The sequence below is a fragment of the Anomaloglossus baeobatrachus genome, chromosome 2 (assembly GCF_048569485.1).
Source record: "Anomaloglossus baeobatrachus isolate aAnoBae1 chromosome 2, aAnoBae1.hap1, whole genome shotgun sequence".
In the NCBI taxonomy this organism is placed as follows: Eukaryota; Metazoa; Chordata; class Amphibia; order Anura; family Aromobatidae; genus Anomaloglossus; species Anomaloglossus baeobatrachus.
In genome coordinates, this window is record NC_134354.1 from 11,810,248 (window position 1) to 11,830,122 (window position 19,875).

At 49.1% G+C, this 19,875-nt stretch overlaps 1 protein-coding gene across 1 annotated transcript in view; it reads right to left on the reverse strand.

Annotated features, from left to right (window-relative positions):
- Positions 1-3,366: 3,366 nt before the first annotated feature.
- Positions 3,367-19,875, reverse strand: part of USF3 (upstream transcription factor family member 3) — a 38,716-nt gene continuing 22,207 nt past the window's right edge. Inside the window, exons 6-7 of the mRNA XM_075334878.1 lie at positions 12,282-12,378; positions 3,367-10,399 (exon numbers count right to left, since the gene is read on the reverse strand). Coding sequence (XP_075190993.1) covers positions 4,251-10,399; positions 12,282-12,378 — 6,246 coding nt within the window. The 3' untranslated portion in view covers positions 3,367-4,250. The remainder of the gene's footprint in view (positions 10,400-12,281; positions 12,379-19,875) is intronic.

A 19,875-nucleotide genomic window follows, 5' to 3' on the forward strand; every position in this document is an offset into this window, starting at 1 on the left:
TTGAGCCCGGCCGGAATCTGAGCCCGTCTGAGGTTTTGTAGCCCTTTTGCACGAGGACAATTGGGACCTGCCCGAGCATGGGAAGGACCGAAACCTCGACTGTACTTTTAGGACAGCATGAATAGGGTAAGTCGCAGTGCAGACATTGCGGGATTACGGACGCCTCTGCGGTACAGATGTACATGTGCTCAAGGCCAGCTGCGCAAGAACAGCTGAAAAGGTTAGGTTGCCTATACGGCTGTGAATGCCGGAGCAACCGACACGCCGATAGCGTCCTAGACAGATTTCAACCAGAGTCCATCTGTCTGTGAATGACATCTTTAAGTGAAGCCCCATCTCCAGTGCAACTATGGCTCTAGACGCAAGCCTGGAGATTGGAAAATCCACCTTTGTACCCTGGGTCCAGCGCTTGACCACGTCAGGGGAAAAGGGATAACGTGTATCTTAAAAAACGTTTGGAGAAGACGCTTATCTGGTAAGCGTGGTGTTTCTGGACTGCTTCTCTGAAGTCAGCGTGGCCAGAAAAATACTCAATATCCGTTTGAGATACTGAAAAGGGACTTCTCCTGCTGGGAAGCCGACTCCTCCACTGGGGGAGCTGAGGGAGAAAGATCCAACCTTCCATTGATGGACGCTATAGGATCATTCCGTATGGCGTTACCATCCGGTGTATCCGGATTGATAGCGATGTCAGGATCAAAGTCCTGGAGAGCTGCCTTATCATACAGAGAGTCCTCCTGGGACCCCCCCGTTCCAAATGAGGTTGGTCAGGAAGATTGCCCATGGCCTGTCTGGACTGCAAGTCTCTATCTTATGACAATATATCTGTCGAAACTACAACTCCGTCCCTGTCCTTGGACAGGGATGACAGGTGGTTTCTTTGGCCACGACTAGTAGAGACCCCGGCAGACGAAGTGCTAGAGACCCCGGCAGACGAAGTGCTACAGGGGAGCATGCACACAATGGGACGGTGCCATGAACAGCATCCCATGTAGTAAAAACAGCACTGAAAATCTGTGTTGCTTTTTTGCCGCTGCCGACTAGCCATCTAGAAGTATATAGCCAAGATTGGTGACCGTACAGTGCAATGTATAGCATACAAGCATAAAGTACAAATGAACACTGCAGCACAAGCAATACAAGCAGCATAGAAGCCTGTGCCCTGGCACCTCTGCTCTTCTGCTGCTGTAGACTAGTCATCTAGGGGAATATAGCCCAGAAGAGTGACCATACAGTGCGATGCATAGCATACAAGCACAAGTACAAATGCACACTGCAGCCCATGCAATACAAGCAGCATAGAAAAAAACCTGTGCCCCAGCACCCTTGGTTTTCTGCTGCTGTAGTCTAGCCATTCCAGGAGAATATAGCTAAGACTAGCGACTGTACAGTGCAATGTATAGCATACAAGCATAAATACAAATGAACACTTCAGTACGTGCAATACAAGCAGCCTAGAAAGCCTGTGCCTTAGCACACCTGCTTTCCTGCTGCTGATGTGTCGCTCTCCAAGCGGGCATATAGCGACCTATGCAGTTAAAATACACATGTATACACTGCAGTATATATTGGGGTCAGCACTATGTGTGCCGCTTACCGCCCGCCTATAAGCGGGTGTATGGTCGCCACCGTCCTGCCTGGTTGCCGAAAGTCCGAGCTCGGACTGCAGTAATGGCTGCCGGCGTCTTCCCCAGCTCGTGTGAGGAGGGGCGGGCCGTGGGCGTGCCCCAAGTCAGAGCGGGAATCCGGCGTCCGACAGTGTGCAGTGAGAGGGCTGGAGCATGTAAATAAGGCTCCAGCCCTCGGCGCTGCTGATTGCTCAGCGCCTGTCCCCTTCCCTGAGTGACAGGGAGGGGGCGGGAACGAAGCGGCACTAGGCCGCAGAAGCCGGGGACTGGATTTATAAGCGCCGCCGCCGTAAAAGCGCGGTCGGCGCCCAGTCCCCGGCGAACTACAAGTCCCAGCCGCGCCGCCGCTCCCGGAGCGTCCGGCGCGGTAGTTCCCAATACACAAAGTCACTCAGCAAAGCTGCAGTGACTGTAACCCTTTACTGTCCCCGGCGCACTAGCACACCCAGCAAGTCTGGAGTGTGCTGTGTCTGTGTGTCCGGGGACACAGAGTACCTGTAATGGTACAGGGCCATGTCCCTGAACGGTACTCCAGCTCCGTATCCAGCAGGTTCAAATGGGTCTGTGGATGGAGCCCGGCGTCAGAGCTTTGAGGCCGGCAGGATCCCACTTCCTCAGAGCCCCTCAGGGGGATGTGGAAGGAAAGCAGCATGTGGGCTCCAGCCTCCGTACCAGCAATAGGTACCTCAACCTTACAACACCATCAACGGGTGAGAAGGGAGCATGCTGGGGGCCCTATATGGGCCCTCTTTTCTTCCATCCGAAATAGTCAGCAGCTACTGCTGACTAAAATCTGTGGAGCTATGCATGGATGTCTGACCTCCTTCGCACAAAGCTTGAAAACTGGAGAACCCGTGATACCACGGGGGGGTATAGCCAGAAGGGGAGGGGCCTTGCACTTTTTAGTGTAGTGCTTTGTGTGGCCTCCGGAGGCAGTAGCTATACCCCAATCGTCTGGGTCTCCCAATAGAGCGCTGAAGAAATGGGTCTTCCAAATGGACAATGACCCAAAGCTACTGCCAAACTGGTTACACAGTGGCTTAAGGATGAGATAGTCAATGTTTTGGAGTGGCCATCACAAAGCCCTGATCTGAAAATTTATGGGCAAAGCTGAAAAGGACGGTGCAAGCAATGAGACCTACAAACTTGGCTCAGCTACACCAGTGATGTCAGAAGGAATCGGCCCAAATTCCTAACAACTATTGTGAGAAGCTTCTGGAAGGATCCAAAACGTTTCCCCCAAATCACACAGTGTAAGGGCAATGGCACCAAATACTAATGACACGGAGGAAACTGCACTGTGCAGAAAGTTATAAGGATGCCCGAAAACATTCTCTCTCTCTCATTATTCTGGCATTTGGCAAATATAAATAATTTTGGTTCCTAATTGACCTAAAACAGGAGAAAAACCTGCAGATGTGTCTTTCAACTGTATGCACACAATTACTGCACCAGCAGAATAGTGAGTGCAGCTCTGGAGTATAATATAGGAGGTAACGCAGGATCAGTACAGGATCAGTAATGTAATTTATGTACACAGTGACTGCACCAGCAGAATAGTGAGTGCAGCTCTGGAGTATAATATAGGAGGTAACGCAGGATCAGTAATGTAATTTATGTACACAGTGACTGCACCAGCAGAATAGTGAGTGCAGCTCTGAGGAGAATACAGGATGTAGTAACGAAAGGTTGCTATATACACATTTACATAGTACATTTTGCAGAAGTTCTGGAGACCACAAGAGGCGTGAGAACTTTTATTTTACTAATAAAATATGTTCAGCTCTTTACAAAGAATTATTACAACCAGAAATCATTGGAAATAAAAATTGTACCATGAGATCTGCAAGTACCAAAGCAGCAATAGAAAATCAAATCCAGAGCCCCCCGACAATCACTCCATCCACATAACAGAAGAGAAAATAAAAGGTCTGAGTCTTCAGTGGGCGCCATCGTTCATGAATTTCCAAAAGTATAAAGAACTATACACAACATGTACAGTGGAGACGAGGGGCCGCGCTCCGTGTAATCTACATATGTACAGTATATTACATACAGAATGAAATGTGGGGCTGCCGCGTTTTGTGCCGGGGGCTTCCAGGTCACTATGGAGGGAGAATTACTTCTCTTCTATGATGGAGCTGGGGGTCTTCCAGCTTTACGAGTTTACATCATGTAGGGCTTTACATAGTCCGACATCACCCAACTGCGATGATATCACATGAGCCGATGTTACACCACACACTCAAAAAAGTACAGCTCTGGAAAGACGGAAAACAATGGACCCAAAAAATGTTCATAATTCATCAAGCAAAACAATTATCAGTTTCGGGGGTCCGGTCACACACAACCAAGTCTAGTGAATCCGCACTTTAGCGGAGTATGGATGAACAATTTCAAAACTCTCAGTGTGGACGTCCGTTCGGACAAGATTTGTTTGCAAACTGCAGTGCCAGGCGGAGTAGGGTAAAACTAGGGGAGCGGAGGAGAAACATGGGCGACCGGGTGGCTGAGGTGTGGATGGAAGAAATCAAGAACTTTCCAACATGAAAAAAAAAACTGAAAGAAAAGGAACAAAAACACATGATCTGGTCGATACAGGAGCCCATCATGGGGGCCACACTACACTGCCGAACTGGAGTCGTGGCCCAATATGTGGCTGATGTTGTGCGCCGGCCTATTGGACGTCTGCTTCGAAGCGTCCGCAGAAGGGTGCGATATGGAAAGTAATGGTGACACGGCCGAGCCATCAGCAGGGAGGGCGGTGGCGATTTCTGGAAACAGTGAGGTCAGGTTGAAGTTGGAGAGGTGGGATGGGTTGGCCATGTGCATCGGGGGCATTTCTGGGAGGAGAGGGAATGTTGTCTGCGAGAAGCCTACAGGCCTCGGTGGGGAGAGTATGGAGCCAAACCTATTGCCGTTGGCCTTCTCGGTGCTTGGATTAGGAAACATCTGGTTGGAGAAGTAAGGGAGGGTGAGATCATTGGACAAACTTGGATGAGCTGGCGAATACGGAGGGTAAAAAGAAGGCAACGTGTTCTGCGGATCTACCGGAATCAGGGCAGGCGTCCGTGTGGCCGTGGTCTGTGTAACAGGAGGGATGAAGGATGCATTTGCGTTAATGGGTGGGTTCATTGTGCCCTCCGGGATGAACGGGAAGCCAAAGTTCTGGGTGAGTGTATGTTGGTCAGGAGCTGGATTGTCAGCAGACACCTGGGGGCCATCCGGCATAAAGCGAACTATTCCTGCCCTCTTATCGGTAACGGGCTGCTGACGCCCAATGATCATGGGACTTGGGCCAGCTAAGGGGAGGTGAGGCAGTGTAGAATCAAACATATTGCCATGTCTTTGGTTTCCAGATCGGCTTCTTTCAGGTTGCCGGGTTTTGGAGTCCGGTTCCTCCTGCAGGGGATGTCTAGAACGTTGGGCTACCGAAGTATTCGTCTGCCTCACCGTTTGCCGCTGATCTCCATTCCCATGGGACACAGACTGATGAGGAATGGGTGGATGGACCACACCATGCATGTTAATGGATACCTGGATGTTCAGCTGGTTCTTTGTCTGCCCGTCTGATGGCCGAACAGATTTTTGCATGTGAGGACTTGTGTTCCTGCCCTGGATCTCTCCAGAGGAGCTGGAGAAAGGAATATTTAAAGAATTGTTCCTGGAGTTCACTTGTCCCATTCCCAAGTCACAGCTCTCCCGGTTCTGTCCTTCATTCTCTCTCCGCAGGTGCAGAGACTCACGAGTCGGTGGGCAAGTGAACTCGATGTTGGAGGAGGTGTTGTACTGCATCCTTTGGTGGCTGGAGATCGGCCGCTGACTCGCCCCCACTTGGTCTCCAATGTGAGGTGCTAACAAACTCTGCATGAAGCTCTGGTGACAAGAATTCTCATTCTCTCTAATGGCAAGGTTATTTGAGATGGGCACCTCTTGGACGCTCTGGTAGGGTAGGTGCTTTTGCCGATCCATTGCGGAGTTAGGATTCTGGCTTATCCTATAGGTTTGTGACTGCAGCCCCCTCATATTCGCATTAGTGCCACCTTCGTTGCTTCTCGAGGTCTGAACTTCAAAGGAGGCTGTTTGCTGCTGAGACAAGCCTCCCGTCTTAAATGTTTGGCAGTCGGGAAGCCTCTGTGCCTCGGCATTCATGGCGTGCTCCATGGTCATGTGGCCCTGAAGGTTATGGGTTGGTAGAACTTTGTTTCTAGATGCATCCAGATACTTCCGCATCTCAATCTGCTCCGATAGCCTTGAAGCTTGGACGGAGACTCCGATTCTCGGTTCCGTGTTTGACGTACTCTTGCCTATAAGCGCCTCAGCGGAGTAACTGGAGACCCGATTCCTTTCCTGTCGGTGCGGAACGCACGTCATGTTTGGGGGCCGAGAGACCACGCTGGCTTGGGACACCATCTGCTGCTCTAAACTCCTTGAGGTCATGAGTCTTTGCACTTGGTTGTGCCCTGATAAGTGCTCCGAGGATACAATAGATCCCTGCGAGCGGCTGATATCCTGTTGATGTTGATGAAGCATGTCCTGACTCACATGACTGTGAGAGTGGGAGACATGGAGACCCCGAGAAGGGACAGTGTTCTCACATGGCTTTTCCACTTGGGCATTTCCAAAATGAGGAGGGATCTGCTGCTGCTGGATCTGTTGGTGATGGGGTTGACTGTTCTTATGCCGATTTTGCTCGGTGAGATGCTTCTGATGCAAAGACAGCCGCGCCGTCTGAGCACCTTGGATGTGGTTCTGCTTCTTTTGCATTTGAACGTCCTGCTGAACCATTCGTTGTTGCTGAAGGTTATGAGGCTGCGGGCGAAGGGAACGGTCCACATGGGGGATTTGTTGCTGCTGCTGATACAAGTGATGATGGTCCCGCAAATGTCCTGCTTGTTGCTGCTGCTGCTTCAGGTATGGGTTGTTACTGTGGAGAGGTACTTGCTGCTGTTGGTGCGACTGTAGTGGCTGAAGGTGCTGGTTTCCGATCTGGACCTGCTCAGACACAGAAGGTTGCGAATTGCATCGCGGGTCCGACTGTCTCAGTGTCGGGTTAATAAAGTTATTATTTGAAGTGAGCAGACTGGAGAGTCCCTCACTGTGGCTTTGGACACTACTGGAGACAGACACTGTAGATGCGGAGGAATCGGACACCACTTGACCCCCCATTACTTCGTTCTGCTCTGTGACGCTGACTGAAGGCTGCAATCGATCAAGCCGAATCGGAACTTGACACTGTTTCTGTCTCTTAGCTGCAGAAAGTAGCCCGTCATCGTGAGCCGGACGCTTGTTCGACTCTTTCCTACTATCGAGCGTTTGTTTCAGGAGAGGGACTGTCGCCCGAGACACCTGCATGACGGCAGAACTCATGGAATGCAGCTGCTCGTGCGAGTAGTCGGACAGGACTGTCGTCACCTCCGTCTGGCTTTCGTAGGTGCTGGTGGACACAGAGGTGTTGGTGGATGGAGGCACGGACATGTTTTCAGAGGTTTGTAACACACTGTTGCAGTTCACCGCATGGTTAATGGCACCCGAGTGTATTAAGTTATTGATGCTCAGACTGGTCACGCTCTGAGACTGAGACGTGGAGATCTGTAATGACAGACTGGCGGCGTTCACAATCGCACAATTACTTTTTTCTACCAGACGATCGACACAAGGGCGGCCATTATTATCCGGGGAGCTGAAGGCATGAGATGAGGGCTGGAGTTGAGAAAGGTTTTCTTTGGCCAGGTGGGGCTTGAAAGGGAGCTGACAGTCCGGGGGCAAAGCTTCTGCCTCCGAGGTCCTGGGAACCTGGCCCCCGACTTCCACCTGGACTCTTGATCTTACTTTCGAGAGAGTCTCCTGATCAAAGATGGCTCTTGCTGCAACGGCTACTATGTCATTCTGCTCGGAAAACCCACACCCGTTAAAGGGTGGCCCCAATGATGCCCCACCGACAACGTCGTCCCTGTTGGCATCTGGCAACATTGAAGCCACTGAGAAATTGCGGCTGCTGGCAGAGTTACCGGACGAGGGCGAGTCAGTTTGCCGATTAGTGACGGAGGAATTGTTGCCACCATCTTGTTCCGGGATATCAGTCTGATTTGTGTTTGTAATAACTGGTTCTGGTCTCGTTTCACCTACGGTTAAAGCTTCTTTCGTCTTCATTTTTCTTAACGGTGGTCCAGGACCATCAAGATCCTTTGAGTCTCCATTTAAATGAAAGGATTTCTCATGTGGATCATCACTCAATATCTGCACTTCCAGCAAGTCGGCAGCGGTTAAGGTTGGGGTGCCACCTACTCCTTGGCACAGCCTGGAAGCAGTGGCATGATCCGAACTTGTGCAAGGGGGTAACTTATTGGATTCCTGAGAACCCTCTACAGCCGGAGTGTCTTGAAGGGTCTCCTTATTTACCGGGAGATTGCCGGGATCCACATCTCCTGTAAAACCGTCGGGATCTGGTGTGCGCTCGTTTTGTGTTCCTCCACTCTCTTCTGTGGCGTTCTGGATGTGTGCGGGTAAGAGTTCATTGTGCCTTGGTTCAGATGAAGTTGCAGTTCCTTCCGAGTTCGCAGGATTTCCGACATCTTCAGGCTTCTCACTTAGTCCATTTTCTGAGGCTTTACCTGCTGATTTCTCTACGATAGTTGAGGATGTGGCTAAGTTGGAAGCCTTCTTCTCATTGTGAGGTCCCTTACTGGTCTGGGTTTTTGGTGGTTCTGGTTGACTGGATGCAGCAGGATCCTTTTTAGCAGAAGCTCCTTTCTTTACCGGAGGTTTCTTGATTGTCTTTTTTGGCTTTGCCCCGGCTGGTGAAGTGTTAGTTACAGGTTTTACTAATAAAGGCTTTGTCGTTACAGATGCAAGAGGTAAAGCGGAAGAGGTTTCAGTGACTGCGGCTGTCACAGTGGTTGCAGGCATTGATACTGATGCGGTGCTGGAAGATGGAGTCGGAGGATTAAGGGTAAACTGCAGGCAGCTGTGCCCGGCCAGCTGAGAAATGTTCTGACTGAGATTAGCCAAAGCACCGAATGTGTTGAGAGCGACGTTGGTGTTGGGATCTTCACTGGTCGTTGGCTGGATAATTTGCATAGGGGTTTGGTTGGAAGATCCAGACGATGGATTCATTGGCTGCAACGCAAACAACTGTCCGTTGAGAGATATTGTCGGCGGCTGTTGATTCGAGATGGCGGGCGCGGGGACTTGCTGAGCGGTGCTCGGCAGCTGCACAGGGCTGGGTCTGGGCAATATATGAACGAGATGTTTTCCACCGAACGTCTGTGGTATCACCGCGCTTTGCACCGGGTTTGTAGGGCAGACGACAGGACTGGTTGCATTAATGGGCATGACCATAGAAGGGGTTGGCTGAGCAGTCATTATGGGGAGGGTGTTCTGGTTGGGGGTGGCTTGGATTATAACGATCTGCTGCCCCACAGGGGGTTTAGGAACAGGCGGACAAGGCGCAGGCGCCGGTGGCTGGAGTAATATAATGTTCTGATTGGTTGGCGATGGATTTATTGCAGGGCCGAATGGCTGAGCCACCTGAATGACCTGCACAGGGGGGTGCAGTGGGAGGATACTGGTTGTGCTTTGTGCCTGCGGCTGGGTGATAAGTGACTGCACTTGTACGGGCTGACAAGAAGACATTTTCACCATTACTTGCTCCATGGCCTTGATTTCTGAGGGTGCTATGTTGTTCAGGTTTATGCAAGCTGTAACTGGACGGTGATTCGGGACTTCTTTGGAGGCTACTGGCTGCTCGACCAGGGGTGCGGGAATCACTGCCGAGGACGATTGACTTAACGGCTGCACAGTGTTTCCAGCAAGTTGCAACGTTGTCCATGTAGTTTTAGTGTTTCCATCAGACGGGATCCGTGAGAGGCTTCCGATACCCTTCAGATCTGGTAATCCAGGCGACAGGGACCAGCCGGCCTCCAGCAAAGGAGCAGACAACATGGGTGCACTGGAGCCGGCTGAGACCTCGAGGGATGAGTTTCCTTCTCTTGAGTGGATGACGACCCCCATGCTGGATGCAACGTCAACACTGGGTAAAATGTCCTTCCCTACATCCTTTCCAATCTCGGCAGAAGTGGAAGCTGCAGGCGTATTCTCGGAAGCAACCTGCAAACTAATTCCAGGCACGTCGGCTTGTGAAACTTGTGACGGAAGATTGCTATTGACGGACATGACATTTTCGTGCACATTTTGCGCCACATCGTTCCCTTCTTGTGCCTGGGAAGAACTTATTGGAGTCGCAGCAGTAGTCGCCACTGGAAATGAAAGCGCAGAGCTGGTTGGGGAAGGAGCAGCGGCTTTGCCCTTGGACTGGACGAGGTTTGCCGTGGTCTGTGCTACGGTCACAGGAAGACTCGCTGACTCAACCTCAGCCGCAGTGGTTGGACATGTTGAATTTTGCTGCCATGTTTTGTCCAAGGGGTAAACACCGGCGATGGTGATGGGCGTCACCAAGTTGCAGGTTCTTTGCACCGGTACAACGTTGGCCGTTTGCTTTTGGAGGTTGTGACCCACGTTGAAGGTGATGCCATGCACAGTGGTGCCCTGGTTAGACGAGCCCAGTTGGTTCCCGTTCAGGCAGAGCGGAAGCTTCGGGGTTTGGTCGGCAGAAGCGATCAGCGGGGCCTTCGAGTTTCTGGAGTTTCCTTTCCAGGTCAGCGTCGGGTCGTCGTACAGGCAGATGTCATTGCTCTTCAGTAAGTCAATGTAACGAGCATTTTCTTTTTGGATCTCTGACAACTCCCGTCTGAGTTTCTTTATCTCGCAGGCTGCAAAAGAAGAAAACATTAAACAGAATTATCCAATCAGAGAAAGCAAATATCCAGTGTGCAGAGATGAAACATTAGGCTTCAATCGAAAGGCACAAAGAACCCGTGGAGATAAAAGATGGACTTTAATCAGCTGAGAGTTTGGATCAGGAACGTATGAGCAGGATGCGCTCGCTGACTGATCCCCACGGTCTCACGTATATGGTTATACACATGGGATGGAGATGACAAGAGTTATAAGGACGTGTTATTTTCCTTTCAATCAACACGTGTTGAAGAAAAAAAAATCCTTTACAAGTAGTAATGGGCAGAACTGAACTGTAAAAGTCCAGATCTAGCAGTTTCAAAAGCATCCAGGTGCCGTACCCGGGCCCGGAATCCTCAGGGAACTCTGGCTAATGATCCAGGCCAAGCACTCGGGTAATGCAAAAAAAAATAAAGGAAATATAAAGAAAAAAAAAAATAATAATAAAGCAAGCGAGGCTCCAGTGCGGCTATAACTGCTCCTGCGGCCGCCCATTCACTTCCGGGGCCGCTCATTAGGCTCATGCATATGCATTGCTTTCCCCGCCTATCGGCGTATTCGATTGGTTGCAGTCAGACACGCCCCCAGCCTGAGTGACAGCCTGTATCAGCCTTGCAATCACAGGCCCCGTCTGCGAGTCTATATCGTACAGTAAAAATAAATAAAAAATTGGCGTAGGGTCCCTATATTGTGATACCCAGCATAGATAAACCATATGACTAGAGGCTGCAGCCCCCAGCCATGTGCTTATCTTGGCTGTGTATCAAAATAAGAGGAACCGCATGCGTTTTTTTAAAAAATTATTAAAATAAAACAGCATGTGCCGCCCCGCCCCATCCCCCCCCCCTCCATTTTGATACCCAGTCATGATAAAGCACGACAGCTGGGGGCTGTTATTCTCAGGCTGAGAAGACCCCTTGTTATTGGGAGCCCCCTATCCTAAAAATAGCAGCCTACAGCCACCCAGGATTGCCGCATCCATTAAATATAACAATCCCGGCACTTTACCCTGCTCAGCCCGATTACCCTGGTGCTGTGGCAATTGGGGTAATAAAGCATTAATCACGGGCCACAGCTGTCACTAAGCCGGAAATTAGTAATGGCAGGTGTCTATGAGACCCTTCTATTAATAATTTGTAAGTGAACGTAAATAAACACACACGCCAAATAAATCCTTTATTTGGAATAAAATACAAACACCCCCCCCTCTTTTTCCCCCTTTATTAACCCCCAAAACATCCTTTATTTGGCTTTATCATGGCTGGGTAAAAAAAAAAATTGGGGGGTATGGGGGGGGGGACAACCGCACACCATTTTTTTTTAATTAAAAAAAAAAAAAGCCACATGCGGTTCCTCTTATTTTGATACACAGCCAAGATATGCGCACGGCTGGGAGCTGCAGCCTGTAGCCGTGGCTTTATATGTGCTGGATATCATAATATGCATGGACCCTACAACAATTTTATTTATTCTTACTGTACAATACATGTACGGGCCGGGTCTGTGTCTGGCTGGGGGTGGGTCTGAGTGCAACCAATCACAGACTCTGGTAGGTGGGAAAAGCAGTGCATATGCATGAGCCTAATGAGCGGCCCCAAAAGTGAATGGGCGGACCGTGGGAGCAGTTACAGCCGTGCAGGAGCCTCAGTAAGTATGAAGCACTTACTCCTATCCCCCTATCCCTTCTACCACCATTTTTAATTGCCGGATTCTGGTCCACATAAACTTATATGGGGACCGGATCTGATTTTTTTTTTTTTAAAGTCGGGTTAGTACCGCCTATCCTAGATATCTGTGAGTTTGCCCATCACTACTTACAGGGCATCACATTTAGTAACAAGGATCCCTCGCTCTCACCTTGCTCCTTGTTCCCTCCATTTAGCAGCAGCTCGTCATTTTGCCGCTTCAGCTCGGTGATGTACTTGAAAGCTTGTTCCAGGATCATGTTCTTGCTCTGAGAGTCAAAATAAAAAAAAAAAAAAAAAGATTAGGCAGAATCTTAATAAAGGGGTCGTCTGAATCTTTTACTGAAGGCCAAGTGATGGACCGGAAGTATCCGCAGCACCGGCGGGGATCGTCCATAACATATTAGCATAATGGTCAGTATCTCTGCCTGTCACTCGTTAGTACAGCGGTCAGTATCTCCACCTGTCACTGGGTAGTATAGTGATCAGTATCTCTGCCCGTCACTCGATAGTATAGTGGTCAGTATCTCCACCTGTCACTGGGTAGTATAGTGATCAGTATCTCTGCCCGTCACTCGTTAGTATAGTGGTCAGTATCTCCACCTGTCACTGGGTAGTATAGTGATCAGTATCTCTGCCCGTCACTCGATAGTATAGTGGTCAGTATCTCTACCCGTCACTCGTTAGTATAGTGGTCAGTATCTCCACCCATCACTCGTTAGTATAGTGGTCAGTATCTCCGCCCATCACTCGTTAGTATAGTGGTCAGTATCTCTGCCCGTCACTCATTAGTATAGTGGTCAGTATCTCCACCCATCACTCGTTAGTATAGTGGTCAGTATCTCCGCCTGTCACTCATTAGTATAGTGGTCAGTATCTCTACCCGTCACTCGTTAGTATAGTGGTCAGTATCTCCACCCATCACTCGTTAGTATAGTGGTCAGTATCTCCACCCATCACTCGTTAGTATAGTGGTCAGTATCTCTACCCGTCACTCGTTAGTATAGTGGTCAGTATCTCCACCCATCACTCGTTAGTATAGTGGTCAGTATCTCCACCCATCACTCGTTAGTATAGTGGTCAGTATCTCCACCCGTCACTCGTTAGTATAGTGGACAGTATCTCCGCCCATCACTCGTTAGTATAGTGATCAGTATCTCCACCCATCACTCGTTAGTATAGTGGTCAGTATCTCCACCCATCACTCGTTAGTATAGTGGTCAGTATCTCCACCCATCACTCGTTAGTATAGTGGTCAGTATCTCCGCCCATCACTCGTTAGTATAGTGGTCAGTATCTCCACCCGTCACTCGTTAGTATAGTGGACAGTATCTCCGCCCATCACTCGTTAGTATAGTGATCAGTATCTCCACCCATCACTCGTTAGTATAGTGGTCAGTATCTCCACCCATCACTCGTTAGTATAGTGGTCAGTATCTCCACCCATCACTCGTTAGTATAGTGGTCAGTATCTCCGCCCATCACTCGTTAGTATAGTGGTCAGTATCTCTGCCCGTCACTCGTTAGTATAGTGGTCAGTATCTCTACCCGTCACTCGTTAGTATAGTGGTCAGTATCTCCACCCATCACTCGTTAGTATAGTGGTCAGTATCTCCACCCATCACTCGTTAGTATAGTGGTCAGTATCTCCACCCGTCACTCGTTAGTATAGTGGACAGTATCTCCGCCCATCACTCGTTAGTATAGTGATCAGTATCTCCGCCCATTACTGGTTAGTATAGTGGTCAGTATCTCCGCCTGTCACTCGTTAGTATAGTGGTCAGTAACTCCACCCATCACTCGTTAGTATAGTGGTCAGTATCTCCACCCATCACTCGTTAGTATAGTGGTCAGTATCTCCACCCATCACTCGTTAGTATAGTGGTCAGTATCTCCACCCGTCACTCGTTAGTATAGTGGACAGTATCTCCGCCCATCACTCGTTAGTATAGTGATCAGTATCTCCGCCCATCACTCGTTAGTATAGTGGTCAGTATCTCCACCCATCACTCGTTAGTATAGTGGTCAGTATCTCCACCCATCACTCGTTAGTATAGTGGTCAGTATCTCCACCCATCACTTGTTAGTATAGTGGTCAGTATCTCCGCCCATCACTCGTTAGTATAGTGGTCAGTATCTCTGCCAGTCACTCGTTAGTATAGTGGTCAGTATCTCTACCCGTCACTCGTTAGTATAGTGGTCAGTATCTCCACCCATCACTCGTTAGTATAGTGGTCAGTATCTCCACCCATCACTCGTTAGTATAGTGGTCAGTATCTCCACCCGTCACTCGTTAGTATAGTGGACAGTATCTCCGCCCATCACTCGTTAGTATAGTGATCAGTATCTCCGCCCATTACTCGTTAGTATAGTGGTCAGTATCTCCGCCTGTCACTCGTTAGTATAGTGGTCAGTATCTCCACCCATCACTCGTTAGTATAGTGGTCAGTATCTCCACCCATCACTCGTTAGTATAGTGGTCAGTATCTCCACCCATCACTCGTTAGTATAGTGGTCAGTATCTCCGCCCATCACTCGTTAGTATAGTGATCAGTATCTCCGCCTGTCACTCGTTAGTATAGTGGTCAGTATCTCCACCCATCACTCGTTAGTATAGTGGTCAGTATCTCCACCCATCACTCGTTAGTATAGCGGTCAGTATCTCCGCCCATCACTCGTTAGTACCGATCACTCCGTAGTACAGTGGTCAGTATCTCCGCCCATCACTCGTTAATACCGATCACTCCGTAGTACAGTGGTCAGTATCTCCGCCCATCACTCGTTAGTATAGTGGTCAGTATCTCCACCCGTCACTAGTTAGTATAGTGGTCAGTATCTCCACCCGTCACTCGTTAGTATAGCGGTCAGTATCTCCGCCCATTACTCGTTAGTATAGTGGTCAGTATCTCCGCCTGTCTCTCGGTAGTACAGCGGTCAGTATCTCCGCCCATTACTCGTTAGTATAGTGGTCAGTATCTCCACCCGTCACTCGTTAGTATAGCGGTCAGTATCTCCGCCCATTACTCGTTAGTATAGTGGTCAGTATCTCCGCCTGTCACTCGTTAGTATAGTGATCAGTATCTCCGCCCATTACTCGTTAGTATAGTGGTCAGTATCTCCGCCTGTCACTCGTTAGTATAGTGGTCAGTATCTCCACCCATCACTTGTTAGTATAGTGGTCAGTATCTCCACCCATCACTCGTTAGTATAGTGGTCAGTATCTCCGCCCATCACTCGTTAGTATAGTGGTCAGTATCTCTACCCGTCACTCGTTAGTATAGTGGTCAGTATCTCCACCCATCACTCGTTAGTACAGTGGTCAGTATCTCCGCCCATCACTCGTTAGTATAGTGGTCAGTATCTCCACCCGTCACTAGTTAGTATAGTGGTCAGTATCTCCACCCGTCACTCGTTAGTATAGTGGTCAGTATCTCCGCCTGTCACTCGGTAGTACAGCGGTCAGTATCTCCGCCCATTACTCGTTAGTATAGTGGTCAGTATCTTTACCCGTCACTCGTTAGTAAAGTTTTCAGTATCTCCACCCATCACTCGTTAGTATAGCGGTCAGTATCTCCGCCCATTACTCGTTAGTATAGTGGTCAGTATCTCCGCCTGTCACTCGTTAGTATAGTGATCAGTATCTCCGCCCATTACTCGTTAGTATAGTGGTCAGTATCTCCGCCTGTCACTCGTTAGTATAGTGGTCAGTATCTCCACCCATCACTCGTTAGTATAGTGGTCAGTATCTCCACCCATCACTCGTTAGTATTATGGTCAGTATCTCCGCCCATCACTCGTTAGTATAGTGGTCAGTATCTCTACCCGTCACTCGTTAGTATAGTGGTCAGTATCTCCACCCATCACTCGTTAGTATAGTGGTCAGTATCTCCGCCCATCACTCGTTAGTATAGTGGTCAGTATCTCCACCCATCACTCGTTAATATAGTGGTCAGTATCTCCACCCGTCACTTGTTAGTATAGTGGACAGTATCTCTGCCCATCACTCGTTAGTATAGTGATCAGTATCTCCGCCCATTACTCGTTAGTAAAGTGGTCAGTATCTCCACCCGTCACTTGTTAGTATAGTGGTCAGTATCTCCACCCATCACTTGTTAGTATAGTGGTCAGTATCTCCGCCCATCACTCGTTAGTATAGTGATCAGTATCTCCGCCCATTACTCGTTAGTATAGTGGTCAGTATCTCCGCCTGTCACTCGTTAGTATAGTGGTCAGTATCTCCACCCATCACTCGTTAGTATAGTGGTCAGTATCTCCACCAATCACTCGTTAGTATAGTGGTCAGTATCTCCGCCCATCACTCGTTAGTACCCATCACTCGGTAGTACAGTGGTCAGTATCTCCGCCCATCACTCGTTAGTATAGTGGTCAGTATCTCCACCCGTCACTAGTTAGTATAGTGGTCAGTATCTCCGCCTGTCACTCGGTAGTACAGCAGTCAGTATCTCCGCCCATTACTCAGGTTAGTATAGTGGTCAGTATCTCCACCCGTCACTCGTTAGTAAAGTGGTCAGTATCTCCACCCGTCACTCGTTAGTATAGCGGTCAGTATCTCCGCCCATTACTCGTTAGTATAGTGGTCAGTATCTCCGCCTGTCACTCGGTAGTACAGCGGTCAGTATCTCCGCCCATTACTCGTTAGTATAGTGGTCAGTATCTCCACCCGTCACTCGTTAGTAAAGTGGTCAGTATCTCCACCCGTCACTCGTTAGTATAGCGGTCAGTATCTCCGCCCATTACTCGTTAGTATAGTGGTCAGTATCTCCGCCCATTACTCGTTAGTATAGTGGTCAGTATCTCCGCCTGTCACTCGTTAGTACAGTGGTCAGTATCTCCACCCATCACTTGTTAGTATAGTGGTCAGTATCTCCACCCATCACTCGTTAGTATAGTGGTCAGTATCTCCGCCCATCACTCGTTAGTATAGTGGTCAGTATCTCTACCCGTCACTCGTTAGTATAGTGGTCAGTATCTCCACCCATCACTCGTTAGTATAGTGGTCAGTATCTCCGCCCATCACTCGTTAATACTGATCACTCCGTAGTACAGTGGTCAGTATCTCCGCCCATCACTCGTTAGTATAGTGGTCAGTATCTCCACCCGTCACTAGTTAGTATAGAGGTCAGTATCTCCACCCGTCACTCGTTAGTATAGTGGTCAGTATCTCCGCCTGTCACTCGGTAGTACAGCGGTCAGTATCTCTGCCCATTACTCGTTAGTATAGTGGTCAGTATCTCCACCCGTCACTCGTTAGTAAAGTGGTCAGTATCTCCACCCGTCACTCGTTAGTATAGCGGTCAGTATCTCCGCCCATTACTCGTTAGTATAGTGGTCAGTATCTCCGCCTGTCACTCGTTAGTATAGTGATCAGTATCTCCGCCCATTACTCGTTAGTATAGTGGTCAGTATCTCCGCCTGTCACTCGTTAGTATAGTGGTCAGTATCTCCACCCATCACTCGTTAGTATAGTGGTCAGTATCTCCACCCATCACTCGTTAGTATAGTGGTCAGTATCTCCGCCCATCACTCGTTAGTATAGTGGTCAGTATCTCTACCCGTCACTCGTTAGTATAGTGGTCAGTATCTCCACCCATCACTCGTTAGTATAGTTGTCAGTATCTCCGCCCATCACTCGTTAGTATAGTGGTCAGTATCTCCACCCGTCACTCGTTAGTATAGTGGTCAGTATCTCCGCCTGTCACTCGGTACTACAGCGGTCAGTATCTCCGCCCATTACTCGTTAGTATAGTGGTCAGTATCTCCACCCGTCACTCGTTAGTAAAGTGGTCAGTATCTCCACCCGTCACTCGTTAGTATAGCGGTCAGTATCTCCGCCCATCACTCGTTAGTATAGTGATCAGTATCTCCGCCCATTACTCGTTAGTATAGTGGTCAGTATCTCCGCCTGTCACTCGTTAGTATAGTGGTCAGTATCTCCACCCATCACTCGTTAGTATAGTGGTTAGTATCTCCACCCATCACTCGTTAGTATAGTGGTCAGTATCTCCGCCCATCACTCGTTAGTATAGTGGTCAGTATCTCCACCCGTCACTCGTTAGTATAGTGGACAGTATCTCCGCCCATTACTCGTTAGTATAGTGGTCAGTATCTCCGCCTGTCACTCGGTACTACAGCGGTCAGTATCTCCGCCCATTACTCGTTAGTATAGTGGTCAGTATCTCCACCCGTCACTCGTTAGTAAAGTGGTCAGTATCTCCACCCGTCACTCGTTAGTATAGCGGTCAGTATCTCCGCCCATCACTCGTTAGTATAGTGATCAGTATCTCCGCCCATTACTCGTTAGTATAGTGGTCAGTATCTCCGCCTGTCACTCGTTAGTATAGTGGTCAGTATCTCCACCCATCACTCGTTAGTATAATGGTCAGTATCTCCACCCATCACTCGTTAGTATAGTGGTTAGTATCTCCACCCATCACTCGTTAGTATAGTGGTCAGTATCTCCACCCATCACTCGTTAGTATAGTGGTCAGTATCTCCACCCATCACTCGTTAGTATAGTGGTTAGTATCTCCACCCATCACTCGTTAGTATAGTGGTCAGTATCTCCGCCCATCACTCGTTAGTATAGTGATCAGTATCTCCGCCTGTCACTCGTTAGTATAGTGGTCAGTATCTCCACCCATCACTCGTTAGTATAGTGGTCAGTATCTCCACCCATCACTCGTTAGTATAGCGGTCAGTATCTCCGCCCATCACTCGTTAGTATAGTGGTCAGTATCTCCAGCCGTCACTAGTTAGTATAGTGGTCAGTATCTCCACCCGTCACTCGTTAGTATAGTGGTCAGTATCTCCGCCTGTCACTCGGTAGTACAGCGGTCAGTATCTCCGCCCATTACTCGTTAGTATAGTGGTCAGTATCTCCACCCGTCACTCGTTAGTAAAGTGGTCAGTATCTCCACCCGTCACTCGTTGGTATAGCGGTCAGTATCTCCGCCCATTACTGGTTAGTATAGTGGTCAGTATCTCCGCCTGTCACTCGTTAGTATAGTGATCAGTATCTCCGCCCATTACTCGTTAGTATAGTGGTCAGTATCTCCACCCATCACTCGTTAGTATAGTGGTCAGTATCTCCACCCATCACTCGTTAGTATAGTGGTCAGTATCTCCGCCCATCACTCGTTAGTATAGTGATCAGTATCTCCGCCTGTCACTCGTTAGTATAGTGGTCAGTATCTCCACCCATCACTCGTTAGTATAGTGGTCAGTATCTCCACCCATCACTCGTTAGTATAGCGGTCAGTATCTCCGCCCATCACTCGTTAGTACCCATCACTCGGTAGTACAGTGGTCAGTATCTCCGCCCATCACTCGTTAGTATAGTGGTCAGTATCTCCACCCGTCACTAGTTAGTATAGTGGTCAGTATCTCCGCCTGTCACTCGGTAGTACAGCGGTCAGTATCTCCGCCCATTACTCAGGTTAGTATAGTGGTCAGTATCTCCACCCGTCACTCGTTAGTAAAGTGGTCAGTATCTCCACCCGTCACTCGTTAGTATAGCGGTCAGTATCTCCGCCCATTACTCGTTAGTATAGTGGTCAGTATCTCCGCCTGTCACTCGGTAGTACAGCGGTCAGTATCTCCGCCCATTACTCGTTAGTATAGTGGTCAGTATCTCCACCCGTCACTCGTTAGTAAAGTGGTCAGTATCTCCACCCGTCACTCGTTAGTATAGCGGTCAGTATCTCCGCCCATTACTCGTTAGTATAGTGGTCAGTATCTCCGCCTGT